The following is a 17179-nucleotide window of genomic DNA, read 5'->3' as shown; positions in this document are numbered from 1 at the left end:
GATCAGTTGCTATTGTCATTTCCTAGACAATCCGCTACTGCAGGTCAACAGTTCACTATGCATAAAAAACAGGACAATTGAGTCTGCTAAGCTGAATGGTAACAATTTAACTCTTCTAAAATACTCAGAGTTGCCATCAGACCAAAAGCTCCTCAACTCCAATTGCAATCTTTTAAAGACATTCATTACTAGGGTAATTAAATAACCAAACAAAAGCAAAGAATGACCACAGTTGTACATGAGACAGAATTCTTATTACTGGGTCCAGTCACCTCCAGCTTCCTCCTACATGTGGCACCATCAGATGGCTGGCATACAGGGCAGAACAGTGAAATCTCATACAGCACTGACAGGGTATCAGAAAGGTCAAATTTTAAGAGAGGAGTGTAATTTCAGAACAAATGTCTTTATAAATAAGAGATCTATTTAATTGGTGACATATGGTTAGTTTCCATGTAACACGTTCTGCAGTGCTTGGGGCACACTTGGGTATTAGTTCCTTACCTGCTCAGCAGCCCCAGACTCTCGTTTTAGGATGGCCTCAGCTGCCTTGTTGTTCTTGTAAGTCATGGCGCAGGCAAAAGGGGTCAGCCCTTGTCTGTCTCGTACATTCAAGTGGATATCAGGGTGAGAAATCAACAACTGAATGATGACACTATGTTGGTTGCTGATGGCCACATGGACAGGTGTTCTTCCTTCTGCATCCTATAGGGACAAGGTACAGGTTTCAATGTCCAAAGGAAAAACAAAACTCAAGAAAAATATTAAGGGGAATAACTTTTAAAACAAATTTAGTTCTGAGAGTCAATGCTGCCACCCTGTGTTTGAAATCAGCCTTTAAAGAGGCCAAGAAAAGATGACTAAAAGCCACTCCCCATTACTCTATGCTCCAGTGACCCAGGGGCACAAACACACTTGGTTTAGAAGATTTGCAGTCAATCTCATCTCTAAGTTATACTACTCCTTATCTGGCTACAGGGCAGCATACATAAATCTTCATAGGCAATAACATTAAAAAACATCAAGGAACACAACTCAATTATGTTCAACTGGGCTACTGGAACATTTTCCTAAACACTGTACAGATGCTCAGCTTACAATGGAGCTACAACTCAATAAACCCATGGTTAATTGAAAATATTTTAAGTTGAAAATGTATTTAATACACCCAACCTACCAAACATCATAGCTTAGCCTAGCCTACCTTAAATGTGCTCAGAACACTTACAATAGCCTACAACTGGGCCAAGTCATCTAACACTAAGCCCATTTAAACTAACGAGTTGAATATTTCTCATGTAATTTATTATGTGTATCACTTTGGCACCATAATAAAGTCGAAAAATCATTAAGTAGAACCATTGTAAGTTGGGGCTAAAACAAACTCTCAGTGGAAATCTGTAACAGAGATAGGAGGAAAAGAAAAGTTGATTCACTAAATCTACCTCACACTGCAGAAAGGACAAAGGCACAAAGAAGAAAAGTCTTATCATAAAATCATTAAAATTACCAGACAGGCTGTATGGCCCAGAGAAAGTCACTTCGTCTCTCTGTATCTTAGCCCCAATCATGGTAAAGCAGAGGACCAGGACCAGAGAATCTGCAAGGTCCCTTTGCCAGAAGAGGAAATTTTCCTACTTCTGGGGTTACCATCTATCTCTGAGGAAAAGAGAAACTTGCCATACCTGCGCGTTTACATTGGCGCCAAACTCAAGAAGACACTGTACTGTCTCTTCCAGTCCCCAGGAGGCTGCCAAGTGCAAAGGGGTCTGCCCATCTCTGGCCTCTTCTTCACCTTCTCCATTAGCACCAGGTTGTCTGGGACTATTCACATCACAGCCACTAAAAAGAAAGGGAAATGAATAGAAGGCTCTTAGCACCATGCTTTCACCAAGCCAAAAGGCATATAGATACAGCAGCAGCTTCATCCAATTCAACAAAAAGCTGCTGCTGCCAAGGACTGCTGTCCTTGGTCCTTGGTCTCAAATACTGGTGTCTGGGTCCCACTCCCATAGATTCTTCTGCAACTGGTCTTGGGGGCAGCCTTGGCATCAGAACTCTTTAAAGCTCCCCAGGAGATATGCATACATTTAAGATTTGAGAACCATTGCTCTAAAGGTTCCTGAGTAACCCTGCCTCCCACACATCCTGTACTGAGAGGTCATGAAGCCTGTTATTGCTCGCGCATCTTAGTGGGGTGCCGCAGAGGCCATTTGGTTTCCTTTACCCCAGCTTCCTGGCTTCTCTTTGTAAACTGGTCTAATTTGACTACGAAAGCCTACATGGCTCCTAAAGTAGGAACCTGAGTTAGCTTTTAGATTCTCTTATCTGGACACATGAGCTCCTCCCCTCATAAGTGAGTTAAGTCGCTTGGCTGACTTGACAGAACAGTGACCCACTGATAGCCTTGATTATGAAAGTCAAGCCAACAACAAAACTAGCCAACTGTAGCCAGTTTGCAATAAACTGAATAAAAAGATTTGAAGAGATACTTAGGCTTCTCTGACCTGCGAATAAGAAAGCAGGTGATGGACTCATTGTTTTCATCAATGGCTCGGTGCAGGAGTGTTTGAAGACACCCACTAGGTCCTGGACCCCAGCACGTGGCATCACAACCATGTCTGACCTGCAAAAAAACATAGGTTACTCACAAACGCTGCCTAGAGAAGGTGAAAACTTTTATTACCATCTCTGAGCTGTATGCATATCATTAGATCCATTTTTCAGGCAAACACAGTTGATAATTAACTGATAATTATTTTAATGTTTCATTATTTTTACAAACACTGATTAAAATCTACTCTGTTTAAGTTCTTGCACTAGGTCCTATGGGATGTGTTTGGGAAGTCTAAGATTGCTATGTTTAATTAGTGCCTTCTAGAGGAACAGAAAATACACATAAGTGCATGCATATACAAATACTCATAAGCCCCCAGGAACACATACCTGTAATTAACAAGTAATCTCAATAACAATTGGGTAACATCCCCCACCAGGTGCAAAATGCCTCAATGTCACATTTCTGACCCTTTGGAAAGCTAAGAAACTTTGAGGGCTACATCCACTTTGGGAAGCCTGTCTTCTAAACAAGGGAGACAAACCTGAGATTTGGGAATTTATCACTATAGTAATAGTGAGGGCAGCCCACAACAAATAAATCTATGTTAGGAGAAGATTCATGAGGAATGTCTCAGTTTTCTTGCTTTTTGGTAATTTTCTTGCTAAAGACAGCATAAAAAAATGCTGGCTGAGACTATGATGAACTGCAAGTTTCTTTAACACGACTTTCTACTGCTCATTCCTGACCCAAAAGGAGCAGACCTCTTGCTTCTTTTGATTGCTATGTAGGCACCAAATCTATCTCTAACAGAAAATATCCACACATATAAACAGAGGCTAAAATTGAGTTTGTCTCACCAGAGTGGATGCGATGTCCTCCAGATTATTTGCCAACGCAAGCCACAGTGGGGGGTTCCCTTTCTCATCCGGCACGGACATGTCAGCTCCTCGGGTGCATATGGCATCTACTACAAGCGGAAGTTGATTTCTGATGGCCAGCTGAAGGGCTGTCTCCCCATCCTGAGTCCTGCTAGGACATGCACACCAAAACCAACATTTGTAGCTGGATCCAAATGATAAACAGTATCCTTCCATCTCTGGGCAATCCATAGACCAGAATTTGCTGTACCCCTTAAACACACTTCATTCACATTCATTAATATTCTTCCAGAGAAATCTAACCTATCAATAGTATCTGTCCCTTCTGCCTTTTAAAAAATGTATAGCCATGCCATCCTATGTCACAGAGAAGGTAAATGACCAACATCCCAGAATGTTGAAATCTTATAGGCATATAGCTGCTTTTAACAGCATCTTAATAAAATGCCACCTCAACTACCCGTTTGACAAAAAACTTCTTTCACCCACTCATTCAGGATCACTTGACACTGGAGATAAAGCCCTTTGAAAATACAGAAACAATAAAAGTTTAACTCTGTGTATTTTCCCCCCTCAAGTCATTTTGATAGCTCATTTGTTAGAATGTTCTCTGTATGATTATATATAGTTACAGTATTGCACTTGTACTTTTTCAAAGTCATTGTTTCCCTTCCTTTATTTAACAAGGAACAAAAACATATTCTACAAGCAAGACTGTGCTTTTGAATCATCTCAATTAATGTTACCTAGTGTTACAGTTGTTACAACCTACCTTACATTTATATCCGCCTGGTGCTCCAGGAGAAAGAGTGCACTCTTGCTATCCTGCCGCTGCATAGCCATGTGCAGCAAGGTCTGCCCATCTGACATGGTGTCATTGATGCAAGCCCCAGAGCCCAGCAGCTGGGCTGCGATTGTGTGCATGCCTGGGAAATAAACAAGCCCTGATTAATGCATGCCCAGCTTTTCCCATTTCTTCAACATCTTACTACAACAAACACACCCTCTCAACTTTTCAAAGCCAGCAGTTTTCCTCTGGGTAGTACAGGCTTAACCCAAACAGAAAGGTTATTTTACAACCAACTGATTAGCTCCAAGCCCTCTGCATGTGCACTCCCCCTCACTCCCTGGCTCCCTCACCCCCACCTTTACTGAAATATAATAGACTATTAGTTGTCCATATTTCACCCTCCGCCTTTTACCCTATGTCTGTCGGCAGACATCAACAGCCTCTGGCACCACCTTACCTGTCCATAATGCCAGGCCCAACACAGTTTGATCACGGGAATCCTTGAGGCTGAAGTCCGGAATAATTTGCAAGTTGTTGGTGGCATGAAGAGCATTAGCTAAATTTTTAAAAGAAAAAGAACACTTGATTTCACCATCCCATAGATCACATTTAAAGTATTCAAGAGAATAAAAAGCTCAGTTTCAAAGTGACTGGCTATAAAATATGATCATCTCTTTACAAAGAGAACTGATAAATCTCTTTATGCAGATTGGAAGCCCAGAAATCTGATATTCTAAAACAAAGCTAATGGTGAAAATGATTTTTTTAAAAAACTTAAATCACTGAATCATCACAAAAGGAAACCAGGTTCTGCTATGGAAACATACATTAATTACTTAACTGTGGAAAAAGGATCAAAACAATGCCCTTTCAATGTTTGCCTAATACATAATTCCTACCATCTTATAATTCCTGTGAGGACCAAGAAAAAGGCACATTCTACCTAAAACCCTAATTCCTTCCACAGCACACTGCTAAAAAGTGCTGGCCTTACCTAAGATGCAGGCAAAAGTAAAACAAATTTCAGGACAGAAGAGAGAATCTGAGGATGACTTTCTGAGAGAAATGGGCCTCCCCCACTGCAAGAGCTTTCCTTGGCCCCTCTTTCATAGTTCACCTGCCAAGGAGGCTCAGAGGCAGATCAGAGAACTGACCGCTGGTGGAGGAACTGCTGATAGCAAGATTCTCAAAGACAGTGCCCACACCAAAGCAAAGCTTTGCTTGACCTACACTGGAATGGCCTGGGAAAACATCCCAAATTAAGAGAGAAGTAGTCAAAGGTTCTAACACTTTAACCCAGGGTGAAATGGGCAGGCCCCAATCTGAAAATGTATGCAGTAGTTGGGAACCAGACAATATGCTTATCTAGTTTGACTTGAAAGAATTTTTTGGGTAAGAAAACTCACCAATGCAAGAAACACCAACTCTGCAATTACTTAAAACCACTGTTCAAAGGTCAAACTGATAGGCAGTAATTCCCAACTACCTACCTTTTTGCTCCAGGATGACAGACACTACATCTGGATGATTATAGGCAATTGCCATGTGCAGTGGCGTCTGCATATAGACGCTGCCCACTGAGCTGGTCAGGGATGTAGCCTCCTTTGGCAAAGGCAGAGCTTCTTCCGTCTGCAGGTTTGGGTTGGCACCTTGCTGCAGGAGCTCTGCAGTGAGGTTGGCCAGGCCATGCCGACAGGCTGTGTGCAACGGGGTTTCTCCCTGAATAGAAACAAATGGCCCAAATCAGAGCACTTTCAGGCTGGGAGTTCCCTTCACAAAAAGACAATGACAGCCTAAGTGCTGAAACTCAGTTCAGGTCCCCAGTGCCAGTCACAGCTCTTGGTTCATCCTGTCACCAGCTGAGCACCATGACTTTTGATCCATTCCTCTCTCCCCCTTCCCCCTGTGCCATCATCCTTAGTTTCTTCAGTCTTCCCAAGCACCCTTAAAACTCCTTGGCACCTCATTTTCTGCATTTCCAATGACCCTTTTAACCACTCTAAACTTTGTATTTATAATTATCTTGGTAACTATAATAATATGACTGTTATTAAACAACAGAGGACATCCAAGTATCACTAAAATAAACACTGCAGAAAATGGAAGAGTCTCACAGTCACGGCCCCAGAGATAAACAATGCTTTCAACATGACCATCATGTCTCTTTGAGCCCTGCCAGCACATCTGTGCCATTTCTTTCACCTGTTCTATCAACCTCATCTCAAACTCTGATCAAGTTCACTTCCCTCCACTTTTCAAAATTAGAAACATTTTAAGTTAGTACTACCGGTAATTTGATTCGATATTCAAAAGCTGCAAGACTATACAGTGACTGACAAGAAGTTGCCTTTCATGCCTTGCCCCGCCACCCAATTAACCTCCCCTAAAAAAACCATTACCAGTTTATTTCTTTCCTATAACAGAATATCCACAGAAAGACAAACATACGTATATTGTAGTTTAGGATCTGATATACTTAGGAAATGGTTGCTGAATGAATCAACCAACCAATATTTGAGGATAAAAGCATTTATTTCATTGTTTTTTTTTTAACCACATGCATGTATTACTTTGACAAAAATTAAAAAAAGAATCTATTCCATTTTTTCCTACATATCTGCCACTGCCATTTCTTCCATAGATCAAAACCACTTCCCCTGACTGCCCTGTCAAACTTACCCACTTGTTTCTGTGGTTGACGTGGGCACCATTAGTTGCAAGGAAAAGAGCTGCTGCCTCATTTCCTGCTTCAGCTGCCCGCTGTAGTAAGCAATTTCCTAGGAGAAAATGGGCATATTCATTCTCTCATTTGCATAAAAATGAGATCCAGTTCCATCCTGCACCATACCCCACCTTTTCCCACCACTTATCACAATTGAGAAGCCCACATCAGAAGTCGGTACAAATTAAGTCCACACAGGCACTCCCTAATTGTGTTGAGAGACTAGGATGAACCTAGGCAGAGGAAAGACTTGGTCTAGAAGCCAGGAGACATTCATTCCTTCTTCCCTGGGTTTACACTAGCCACTACCCAGGACCGAAAGCAAGCTATGCTTCCTTACTGGAGCTGCATTAGAACAGTTTCTCAGTAGCAAGTGCTACTGACTTTTTGGGGTAGATAATTCTTTGTTGTGAGGGGTCTATCCTTATGCTGCACAATATTTAGCAGTATCTTTGGCTTCTGCCCACTAGATGACAGTGGTGCCCCCAACTTGTGACAATCAAAAATGTCTACAGATGGTGCCAAATGTCCCTGGGAGGAAGGGAGTCATCCATATTTGAGAAACTCTTAGATGACCATTTTGAAGACATTGTGAGTTAAAGTTCTACCAGAAAATGCCCCTGAAACAATTCAGGTTTACTCCTAGGGCCTTAAATTTGTTTGTTTGTGGCTTAGAAATGTTTTGTTTAGCACTATCGCTCTTTTCTAAGTGAAACAAAATTTTTTTTCTTCTTTTCCTCTTAAAATGGTTAAGCCCAGAGCAGTGTTTCCCTATTAAAATCCATTTCCTGTTTGAATAAACACAAAATCTAATGTTCTACATCTATGCTATTTGAAAACACAAACAAAATTAAATACCAGGACTAAAAACAAGGTAAAGAGATAGGACAAAGCACTGCTTTGTTTTCATTCTATTTTTTCCTTTTTCCTCAGAGAAAGTCGTTGCACCCCTAGTTGAGAGTCATTCTAATTTAGACTCCTAAAGTCTCATTGTCATTTCTGTAGTCACTGTGGTATACACAAAATGTACATCACGCACAGGTTTCCCCGTTATCTGGAAGTACAGGTTTCCTAAGAAACCTTTTGTAAGCTGAAATGGCATAAAGTGTAAAGCAATTCCCATTAATTATATGGAAAAACTTTTAAGCATTCCCAGACCCCAAAAATAACTTACCAAATCATACCAAATAACACATAAAACCTAAAATAAAACACTAACATAGTAAAAGCAGTGTCACAAACAGATGCTGAATGCTGTTTTTGCTTTTTGCCTTTTTTTGTAAAAGTGAAAATCTTCTGGATTTCTTTCGTTAGCAAAAGAGGTAGGTCTTTCGTAAAAGTGAAGTGGTATAAGACAAACTTGAAAAGTGGGGGATATCTGTACCTCCCTATGGAACAAAGATAACCTGCAACTGCTAAAACATCATTGAGATGTTGAAAATGTTAAAAAACACTGAGTACATGTCTTTAAAAAAAATGGAACAAGGAAAAAAATAATCATGAACTTGTATTAAAATTCTAAGTATATAAAGTAAAACTGACAGAATTACCAAGAAAAATGGACAAATCTATAATCACAGAGAAAAATTTTAATATACTTCCCAGAGAACTGACAGATTAAGCAGTCTGAAGTTAATAAATTAATGAGTAAGATTTGAACAGCATAATGAACAAGCTTGACTTAATGAACATAAACAGAGAATGCCGCATCCTACAATTAAAGAATGCACATTCTTTTCAAGTACATGTCAAACTTTTATAAAAATTGGATATGAGTCTAATATTCAATCTAAATATCAAAGAACCAATCTCTTACATGCCACGCTCTTACATAATGTAGATAAAATTAGAAATCACTAAAATTATGGCAATAACAAACGCTTGTAAATTAAAAGCAATTTAGTAACAATCTCATTTTCAGTGGGTCTTAGGTCTAAACATAGTATTTTCTATACTCCCTGTCCTATATACCATTGCTTTTAGTTTTTATGTCACCCAGAGGGATGATTTCATTTGATCCTTATTTAAATGTTAATTATTAAACCTATTTTAGGGGAAGAGCTGTTTAATAGCCACCCTTTTTTTTTTTTGGCCAATTCCCCTTGTCAGTGGCACGTTCCCATTCTTTATGTATTGCTGGTACTCAATACTGAATCATATGGAATCGATCCCTCTCTTTAAAACATCCTCATGTTTTATTTAGTTGATCAAGGAGATATTCACTTTAAAACAGTGGTTCACAGTGTGGTTTATAGATTCTTGGGAGTTTCCATGAGGGCAAGCTATTTTCATAATAATAATACTTGATATTTTTGCTTTTCTCCAGTGTGCACTGATGGTACAAAATCAATGGTGGATGAAACTGGGGAGCCTTAACACAAATCAAGGTAGGGGCCTCAAAATGTACTAGTAGTCACTGTAATCCACGTATCCAGTCAAAAAAAGCCAGTTTCACTTAAGGTAGTCTTTGATAAAGCAGTAAAAATTACTAGCTTTATTAAATCTCAACATTGAGTACATGTCTTTAACATTCTGTGTGACAAAAGAAGTACACATAAAGCCATGCTTGCTGTAACAAAGTACAAGAATTGTCTCGAGGAAAAGCACTTGTGTAACTATTAAACTACAAACGAAGTAGCAGCTTTTTGCATGGAAAATCATTTTTACCTGAAAGAACTGATTAACAAACTATGGTATTCAAATGTAAGTACTTGGCAGACATTTTCTTGAAAATGAACAAAGTGAACCTGTCTGTGTAAGAAAAACAATTTGTATCAAATGATAAAATTTGATCTTGCAAGTGAAAATCAGAATTTGCAACTATTAAGTTTGACGACTTATCAATACTGACTTTTCTGATGAGATCGGAGGTGATAATAAATGTGATTCTAAAATAACATGAACATTTTAAAGATTTACATAACTCATTGAACCAATATTTTCCAAATGACTAAGGCATGATGTTACAAAATCCTGCATGGAGAAAAGATCCATTCAAAGCACAAGCAGACCATGGATTTTAATATAACAAAATACAAAAAGTTCACTGATATGGTTTCAGATTCCACATTGCAACTAACCTTAAAGAAATTATCACCTGATGAATTCTGCTTGCTGTAGTATCAAAGAAATAGGTCTACAATTTTCTGGAAAGGCTCTTAAAATATGCCTACATTTTCCAGCTACATAACTATGTGAGGGTATGTTTCACTCATATACTTTAACCAAAACATATCTCAAAAGTTGAACACAGATGCAGATATAAGAAACCAGTAATTCTTCCAAAGAAATTCTGTTGTGAAAGTTATTCTTCAAAAAAAAAAACTTATGTTAACATATAATGGTTTGTTATTATTAATACATATTTTCAAAATTTGTTTTAATTTCTAATACAGCAAATATCGGAAATATAGCCCACCAAAACAAAAGCTCTTTGGAATATAATTTTTAATTGAGTAAAAAGAGTTCTAAGTCCAGAAAGTCTGAAACTCACCCCATTGTATTGCAGCTTAAAGGACATAACTCAGAGTCTGGCTATATTTTTTGAAGCATAAGATTAAAAAAAGAACTCAGATTTATAATAGTATGTCACCCAGTTTCTAAATTGTAGGTAAAACACTGACACTATTTCATGGAGCCTCCAGACTTAGCATCAGCTCTTCATGATCTATGCTTTACCTGTTATCGTATCAGGTGCATTGGTGTTGCTGCCACGCTGAATGAGTCTGGCTGCAAAGCTGTTTTCATCAAATGAAGTCCCATTTACCACAGGAAGGTCTTCGAAAGGGTTTACAGACTGGTCTGATGACACAGTGATGTATTGCACTGCAAGCCACAGAGCTGTGCTGCCTTCATGGTCTTTCAGTTCTAAATCTAATCTAAAATAAGAAAGCAAAGTGAACAGCAAACATCTCCTTCAGACACTCTATATTGCCAAAAGCCTCAACCTTTCTCTTTGCGCTTCTTGAATGATCATTTTTTAATTTTACATTTATTTATTAAAATTTATAACACTAAAAGAAATTTAAAAGAATTATTTTTCACTCACAATCCCACCCTCACAACTGCTTTTTCATTTCTCCATGTCTCCCTACGTACTGTTTACACTGCAGCAACTGATTGAACACGTATTCATTCCTGGCCATGATGGATAAGTGTAAAGGAGTCCTGCAGGATGAAAAAGAGATGTCAGTCAGGACAGGCCCAATTACTCAGCAAGAGGTGACTAAACTCCTGTGTAGAATCACCATCCACAACAAATCCTACATTTCTACAAAAGTGTCTTTTTATACCCTGGCAAATAGTTCTTTAAAACCATGACCAAGTATCAATGAATGAAAATGTGTTTGCTTCTATGTTACCACTTATTCAGTGGCCAAAAAGACAAGAATCAATAAAAGGAACAGATAAAAAATACTTCCTATTAAATACTGACACTTACTGTGTATATACTCATGTTTTTAAAACAGCAGTTTCTACCATAGGTATGCATATTTTTCCCTACCTATCCTCCACAATTCTCAAAATAAATATTTTCCTTCCCATAATTTTCTGTTATTCTCTAACATGTTCAGAGTGGCAACGGGTAGGAACTGGCATTTAACCACTCTTCATTGCTTTTATTTATCTCTCAAGTGTCTTGAAAGTGACAGCCACTGGAGAGCACCAGGCTAGCATGTATCTGAGAGGCACAGACTGCCAGAGTATACTGCAGTTGGGAAGGGAGTGGTGGTGGTGGTGGGGAGAATGAAAGAATCAACATAAGAAAAAAAAAGGATGCAATATTTTGGGTGATAAAGTAATTACCACATGATATTGAGAGTTCATGAAGATCCATCGTTTTTAAGTATGAGTGCCGACATGGCTGAGATGTCATCAAACTGGACAACAGAGGTCGCTCTGCCTAGAAGATTCCCTGAAACTCCGCCTCCCCCAACTCACAGCCCTACCCAAGCCACATCCAGTTGTGTCCTGGACAAGTCCTGTGCTACCTGTTGAGCATCTCCAAGACCCACACTGATGGTAGCTGACCTCGGTTTCTGGTGTGGCTTCTTGCTGAATCTTAACATGTGGCTCCAGAGGGGCAAAAACTGGGGCTAAACTTGGCCTGCAGCTGAACCCCTCTCAGGACTGTGCCACTGGACACCTGCTTCACAAAGCCATGTCAATAAGACTGGGAGACTTAGGAGCTTTGCTTAGTATATAAAAACAGACACAGAAAAGCTGCCAAAATGAGAAAACAAAGAAGCAGAAACCGTATGAAAGAACAAAACAGAGATCCAGGAAAAATGGAATCAAGCAATCTAACAGATGCAGAGTTCAAAACACTGGTTAAAAAGATGCTCAGTGTGAACTTAGGAGAAGTGTAGATGAACTTAGTGAGAACTTTAACAAAGAGATAAAAAACATAAAAATGGAAATAGAAATTATAAAAGGGAATGAGTCAGAAATGAAAAATATGTTATCTGAGATAAAGAGTATATTAGAGGGAATCAACAGAGTGGATGAAGAGAATCGAACCACTGATGTAGAGGATGGGGAAGCCAAGGACACTTGATCAGAATGGTAAGAAAAAAGAAGCCAAGATTATAATAATTTAAGGAGCCTATGGGACAAAATTAAATGTAAAAACATCTATGTCATAGGGGTACCTTAAGGAGAACAGGGAGAACAAGAAGTTGAAAATCTATCTGAAGAAATGATGGAAAACTTCCCTAACCTGGTGAAGAAAATAGCCATACACTCCAGGAAGCTCAGAGAGTCCTAAGAAAGAGGAACCCAAAGAGGACCACACCAAGACACATCATAATTAAAATCCCAAAGGTTAAAGACAAAGAGAGAATCTTAAAAGCAGCAAGAGAAAAGAGGTTAGATACCTACATGGCAGCTGATTTCTCAAAAGAAACTTTGCAGGACAGAGGGCTTGGCACAAAATATTCAAAGTGATGAAAATCTAGGATCTACAACCAACAATACTTTATCCAGCAAAGCTATCATTTAGAGTCGAAGGACAGATAATATGCTTCCCAGAGAAAAATAAGCTAAAGGAATTTATCAACACCAAGCCACTATTACAGGAAATGTTGGAGGGATTTCTTTTAGAAGAAAAAACATGTATCAAAAACAGGAATAAAGAATGGTAACAACTACATTCCAATCAACCAGTACCTCAAATGGAAAAGAATTAAGTGCTCCAACCAAAAGACAGAGTGACTGAATGAATAAGAAAACAGATCCTTACATATGCTGCCTACAAGAGACTCACTTCAGATTAAAAGACACACACAGACTAAAAGGAAGGGGACAGAAAAAGATATTGCCCTGATGGACCTAAAGGATAGCGCACTAAATGAAGTAAGTCAGATAGAGAGACAAATGCCATTTGATTTCACGTACACGTGAAATCCAAAGAACAAAATAAACAATAGCAACAACAACAGCAGAAACAAACTCATAGATACAGAGAATATTTTAAGGCTACTAGATAGAAGGGAAATTGGGAGGATGATGAAAAAGTGCAAAGAGATTAAATACAAATGGATAGTTACAAAATAGTCATGGAGATATAAAGTGTAGCATAAGGAAAATAGTCAATAATGTTGTAGTCAATAAATATGTAAAGGGAAAGAAGTACTAAATTCAGTGGGGTGATCACTTTGTGAGTTATACAGATCTCTAATCACTATGCTGTACAACTGAAACTAATATTGTATGCCAACTATAATTGAAAAAAAAACCTCACTGAATTGTACAAGGTAAATATGAGCAACTAATTGTCTATTATGTTTCAATAAAGCTGGAAAAAAATATTAAGTCCCTGTCTGCCAGTTATGTGCCACTGTAAAATAACATTCTGGGAATGGTATTAAGAGCAGTCTACTTGCTCCCCAACTTACCTGCCCTTGCTGTCCTGCATGTTGGGGTTCGCACCAGCCTGCAGGAGGGCCTCTGCAATCTGTGCCATTGCAGACATCATATCTGCTGAATGTTTCTTTGGACTGTACAATGCTACCAGGTGCAACGGTGTCTCCTGGGCACCTAATGTAGCAGCACTGACACGGGCCCCATTCTTAATGAGGAAAGTGGAAGCGAAGAGATCGCCTTGAAATCAAATAACAGAAGAAATCGTCAAATATGACAATACCCAAATATTCTGGCCAATATTTCCTCAAAAAGTCATCAAGTTAGTAACTGCAGAGAAAGAAGAGGGAAAACTGGTTGTGTCTAAAGCGGAACCTCTTGGGACACCTTTAAGTGGAAACTCATCATTGAGATCACAGAGTTACATACTCAAATTCAAAAGGCTTCATTCAATTTCTGATTACCTGTTATCTGTTCCGCCCCCACACCTCAGCATTGCTTCACTATTTAAATATACCAGGCTTCTATCCTTCAAAGGCCTCTTCTGGACATCAACTCTCAAAAAAGGTTCCAAAGTTTCCCCACAACACGATTTGCTTCCCTCATTTCCTCATCACAGTCTGTACCTAAGCAACACGTACCTGCAACCTGCTGCACTTGCATACAGGTTCCTATTCAGAGTAAGACCATGTCTGATTCATTTATTATTATTACAAAGAGTCTTTCTATTTTCTCAATCTCATTTCACACAAACAATAGTCTTAGTAAGAAGTTTACAATGGAATATTTGAACAAAGAATCTGTACACATTACTAGTTTCAAAAAAATTCACAGTGAATTAACTGGTTGTAAAAAACAAAATCTCATTCTAAGTCCCTTTCATTGCCTTAACTCTTGGAGCATTACAGGTAGAAGAGTCTAACTAGGACTATTTACAAATACCAAATCGAGACTGAATAACTTACATAGAAGTCCAATAATTTCAATAGCTCAAACTACCATGTTTGACCATTTAGTGCTCTGTATGAAGGAAAAAAACTACCTTGACATCTTGACGAAAGGCCAAGAATTAAGTTTACATAAAGATATTAAAGGCATACAATTCTGAAAATACTTTGCCACATACCTACAAAGAAAAGCTGACTCCAGATCGATTCTGTGAATATATGATTAAATTTAGAAGCAAGCAATTTGACAAGTGGCAATTTAATGTTAAAAATACCTGTGGAAAACCAGTTTAAGTAAACTTGTCAACTTAACTTAAAGGATGCTAGTGATTAAGCAATTAAGTTTGCTGTAAGATTACTTCAAGTTCAACCTTCCCTGGATTTAGTTCCATTTATAATTTAAAACATGCAAAAACAATCACTATACATAAAATTAACACTTCTTTAGAAAATAAGGCAAGAATAACAATGCATCATAAGATAACAAACTATTAACAGAGTAATCATCCAGTTATAAAAGCATAATGTATATTTTGAGACATTCCACCTAGCTGGATAAAAGCAATCCTTTCTTTCAGCGAGCAGTCTCCAGGTAGCGTCGACTAAGCTCATAGCTAAGAAGTCTTTCAAATCAAACTCATCCTCCCCTTGACAGTCCACATGTCTAACTTCAGTGAGTATGTCAGAGTACATATCTAAGTCATCCCAAGAGCTTATCTGGAATCCAGAAGTACTTTCTAGACTGCATCTACATTTCACCAAGGTTTCTTGTAAGGGATGAATTTCTTGCAAATTACATCCTTCTTTAGCTAGAAGATCCAAAGAATGAGAACAACCTCCCAGGTTAATTTACTTGTCCTATGATTGTGACTGTACTTCTTAAAGTTGTTAGATGTCTTAGGACGAAAGTCTAGTTGTTAAAGATGCCTTGGAACTTCTTTACTACACTGATCATAAGCAGTGGTGTTTTCTCCATAGTTAGATCTGTTTTTTTCATTACATCAGGACACTTCTATCTATTTCTAATTCTGTTCATATTGTAGATGCACACTTCTTTGAACCACAACTTCCAGATGATGATTTTCTCTTGAAGTCACTTATGTGAAGTTTTCGTTTATATAATATTTCATCTTCAACTATACTTATGCAGTCTGAACATCTAGAATGGGGCTTAGAATTTCAGGAGTGGCAAAGCTCTCAAGTCTGTTATTTATATTTCTATGTTCATTTTCATATGAATATATGGATTTCATTTGATCTTCAGTGGACATGGAATTTCAAAATCATCTGGTTTTCAACACTTCCCAGGTACTCTGTGCTTTCTTCCAAGGGATCATCTTGCTGAAGAATGTAAGCTCTGGCACTAAGGTGGCTAGGCTACCACAGACCTCTCAGATGCTGATCAGTCCATGTCTGATTTACTTTTGCACCCACTGTCTTATACAAAACAGGTACCAGGGAAATGTTTAGGAAGAAAATGGATTGACTGGTTGAAGCTATTAGGTTGCACTTTAACAGACAGGCTCTAATTCCAATCAATTTTAACTTTAAGTAACTTAAGACTTCTCTAACCAATACATTCTAAAATATTTGCATTCTCCATACCCAATTTTTTCTTAGGGGGTGGAGGAAAGCGCAGCCTTTACCGACATCATATGCAAAGGATCAAAGTGTAGATTTCTTTACAAAAAGATTTCAGGAGAGCTCTGAAAGCAACAGGTAACATGCATACCACAGGGCTAGGGTGGGTCAGGCCTTTGCCATCTATATATACACACACAGTGGAGTTCTCAGTAGAACCCTAATGTGTAGTATGTACCCCACAGAGATTTGGTCTAGGAGAGAATATGTAAAAACTATATATTAGCAACAGAATAAAATATCCTAGAGAAAGCCACTTACATTATAGAAATGGGAAGAAAATTAAGTTATTAGACAAGCCTTAAAATGAAAAGTCCAACATATAAGATACTGGAGAAGAAGTGGAATATGGTTTCATTACCTATAAGCTTGGCATATATTCCAAACTAAAGAGATAAAAAGATAGTAAAGCTAAAACAATACAGATTAGTGAAAAAACTTATAATACACTACATATACAGAAGATAAACTGGGCAATACTGCACACAGAAATAAGGGTACAGGAAGACCTATTAATGGTTGGATTCAGGTGGAAGGTATAATAAAAAAATGTTTATATCTTAAATCCTCTTAAAAGAATTATAGCTTTTAGATTAGATCTAGCTTATTAATAAGAGCCGAAGATTTTTCTTAAATATATATATGAACATACATATATGCATTGCACCCAAAAAGTTATTTAGGAATTACTGTAAATTGAAAATTGATGATGTTTTATATTAAAAGAAAGTCAGCTCATGGGTACACAACCTAGATTAAAAAAGACAACTGACATCAGAA

The 17179-nt window shown here is 38.2% G+C and overlaps 1 protein-coding gene across 5 annotated transcripts in view; it reads right to left on the bottom strand.

The window, feature by feature from the left end:
* Positions 1 to 17179, bottom strand: part of ANKFY1 (ankyrin repeat and FYVE domain containing 1) — an 81095-nt gene that overhangs the window by 12184 nt on the left and 51732 nt on the right. For 4 of the 5 annotated variants that reach the window (XM_023530454.1, XM_011359790.2, XM_023530455.1 and 1 more), the window contains 11 exons: positions 13847 to 14051; positions 11049 to 11117; positions 10629 to 10828; positions 6908 to 7005; positions 5719 to 5947; positions 4686 to 4784; positions 4211 to 4364; positions 3418 to 3589; positions 2508 to 2626; positions 1686 to 1842; positions 505 to 705 (listed from right to left, as the gene is read on the bottom strand). In XM_023530454.1, coding sequence (XP_023386222.1) covers positions 505 to 705; positions 1686 to 1842; positions 2508 to 2626; positions 3418 to 3589; positions 4211 to 4364; positions 4686 to 4784; positions 5719 to 5947; positions 6908 to 7005; positions 10629 to 10828; positions 11049 to 11117; positions 13847 to 14051 — 1703 coding nt within the window. The remainder of the gene's footprint in view (positions 1 to 504; positions 706 to 1685; positions 1843 to 2507; positions 2627 to 3417; positions 3590 to 4210; positions 4365 to 4685; positions 4785 to 5718; positions 5948 to 6907; positions 7006 to 10628; positions 10829 to 11048; positions 11118 to 13846; positions 14052 to 17179) is intronic. The other variant, XM_011359791.2, reaches the window with a different exon arrangement.

This window comes from Pteropus vampyrus, unplaced genomic scaffold, assembly GCF_000151845.1.
Source record: "Pteropus vampyrus isolate Shadow unplaced genomic scaffold, Pvam_2.0 Scaffold50, whole genome shotgun sequence".
NCBI classification, from domain to species: Eukaryota; Metazoa; Chordata; class Mammalia; order Chiroptera; family Pteropodidae; genus Pteropus; species Pteropus vampyrus.
This window is presented reverse-complemented; position numbering and strand designations above follow the sequence as displayed.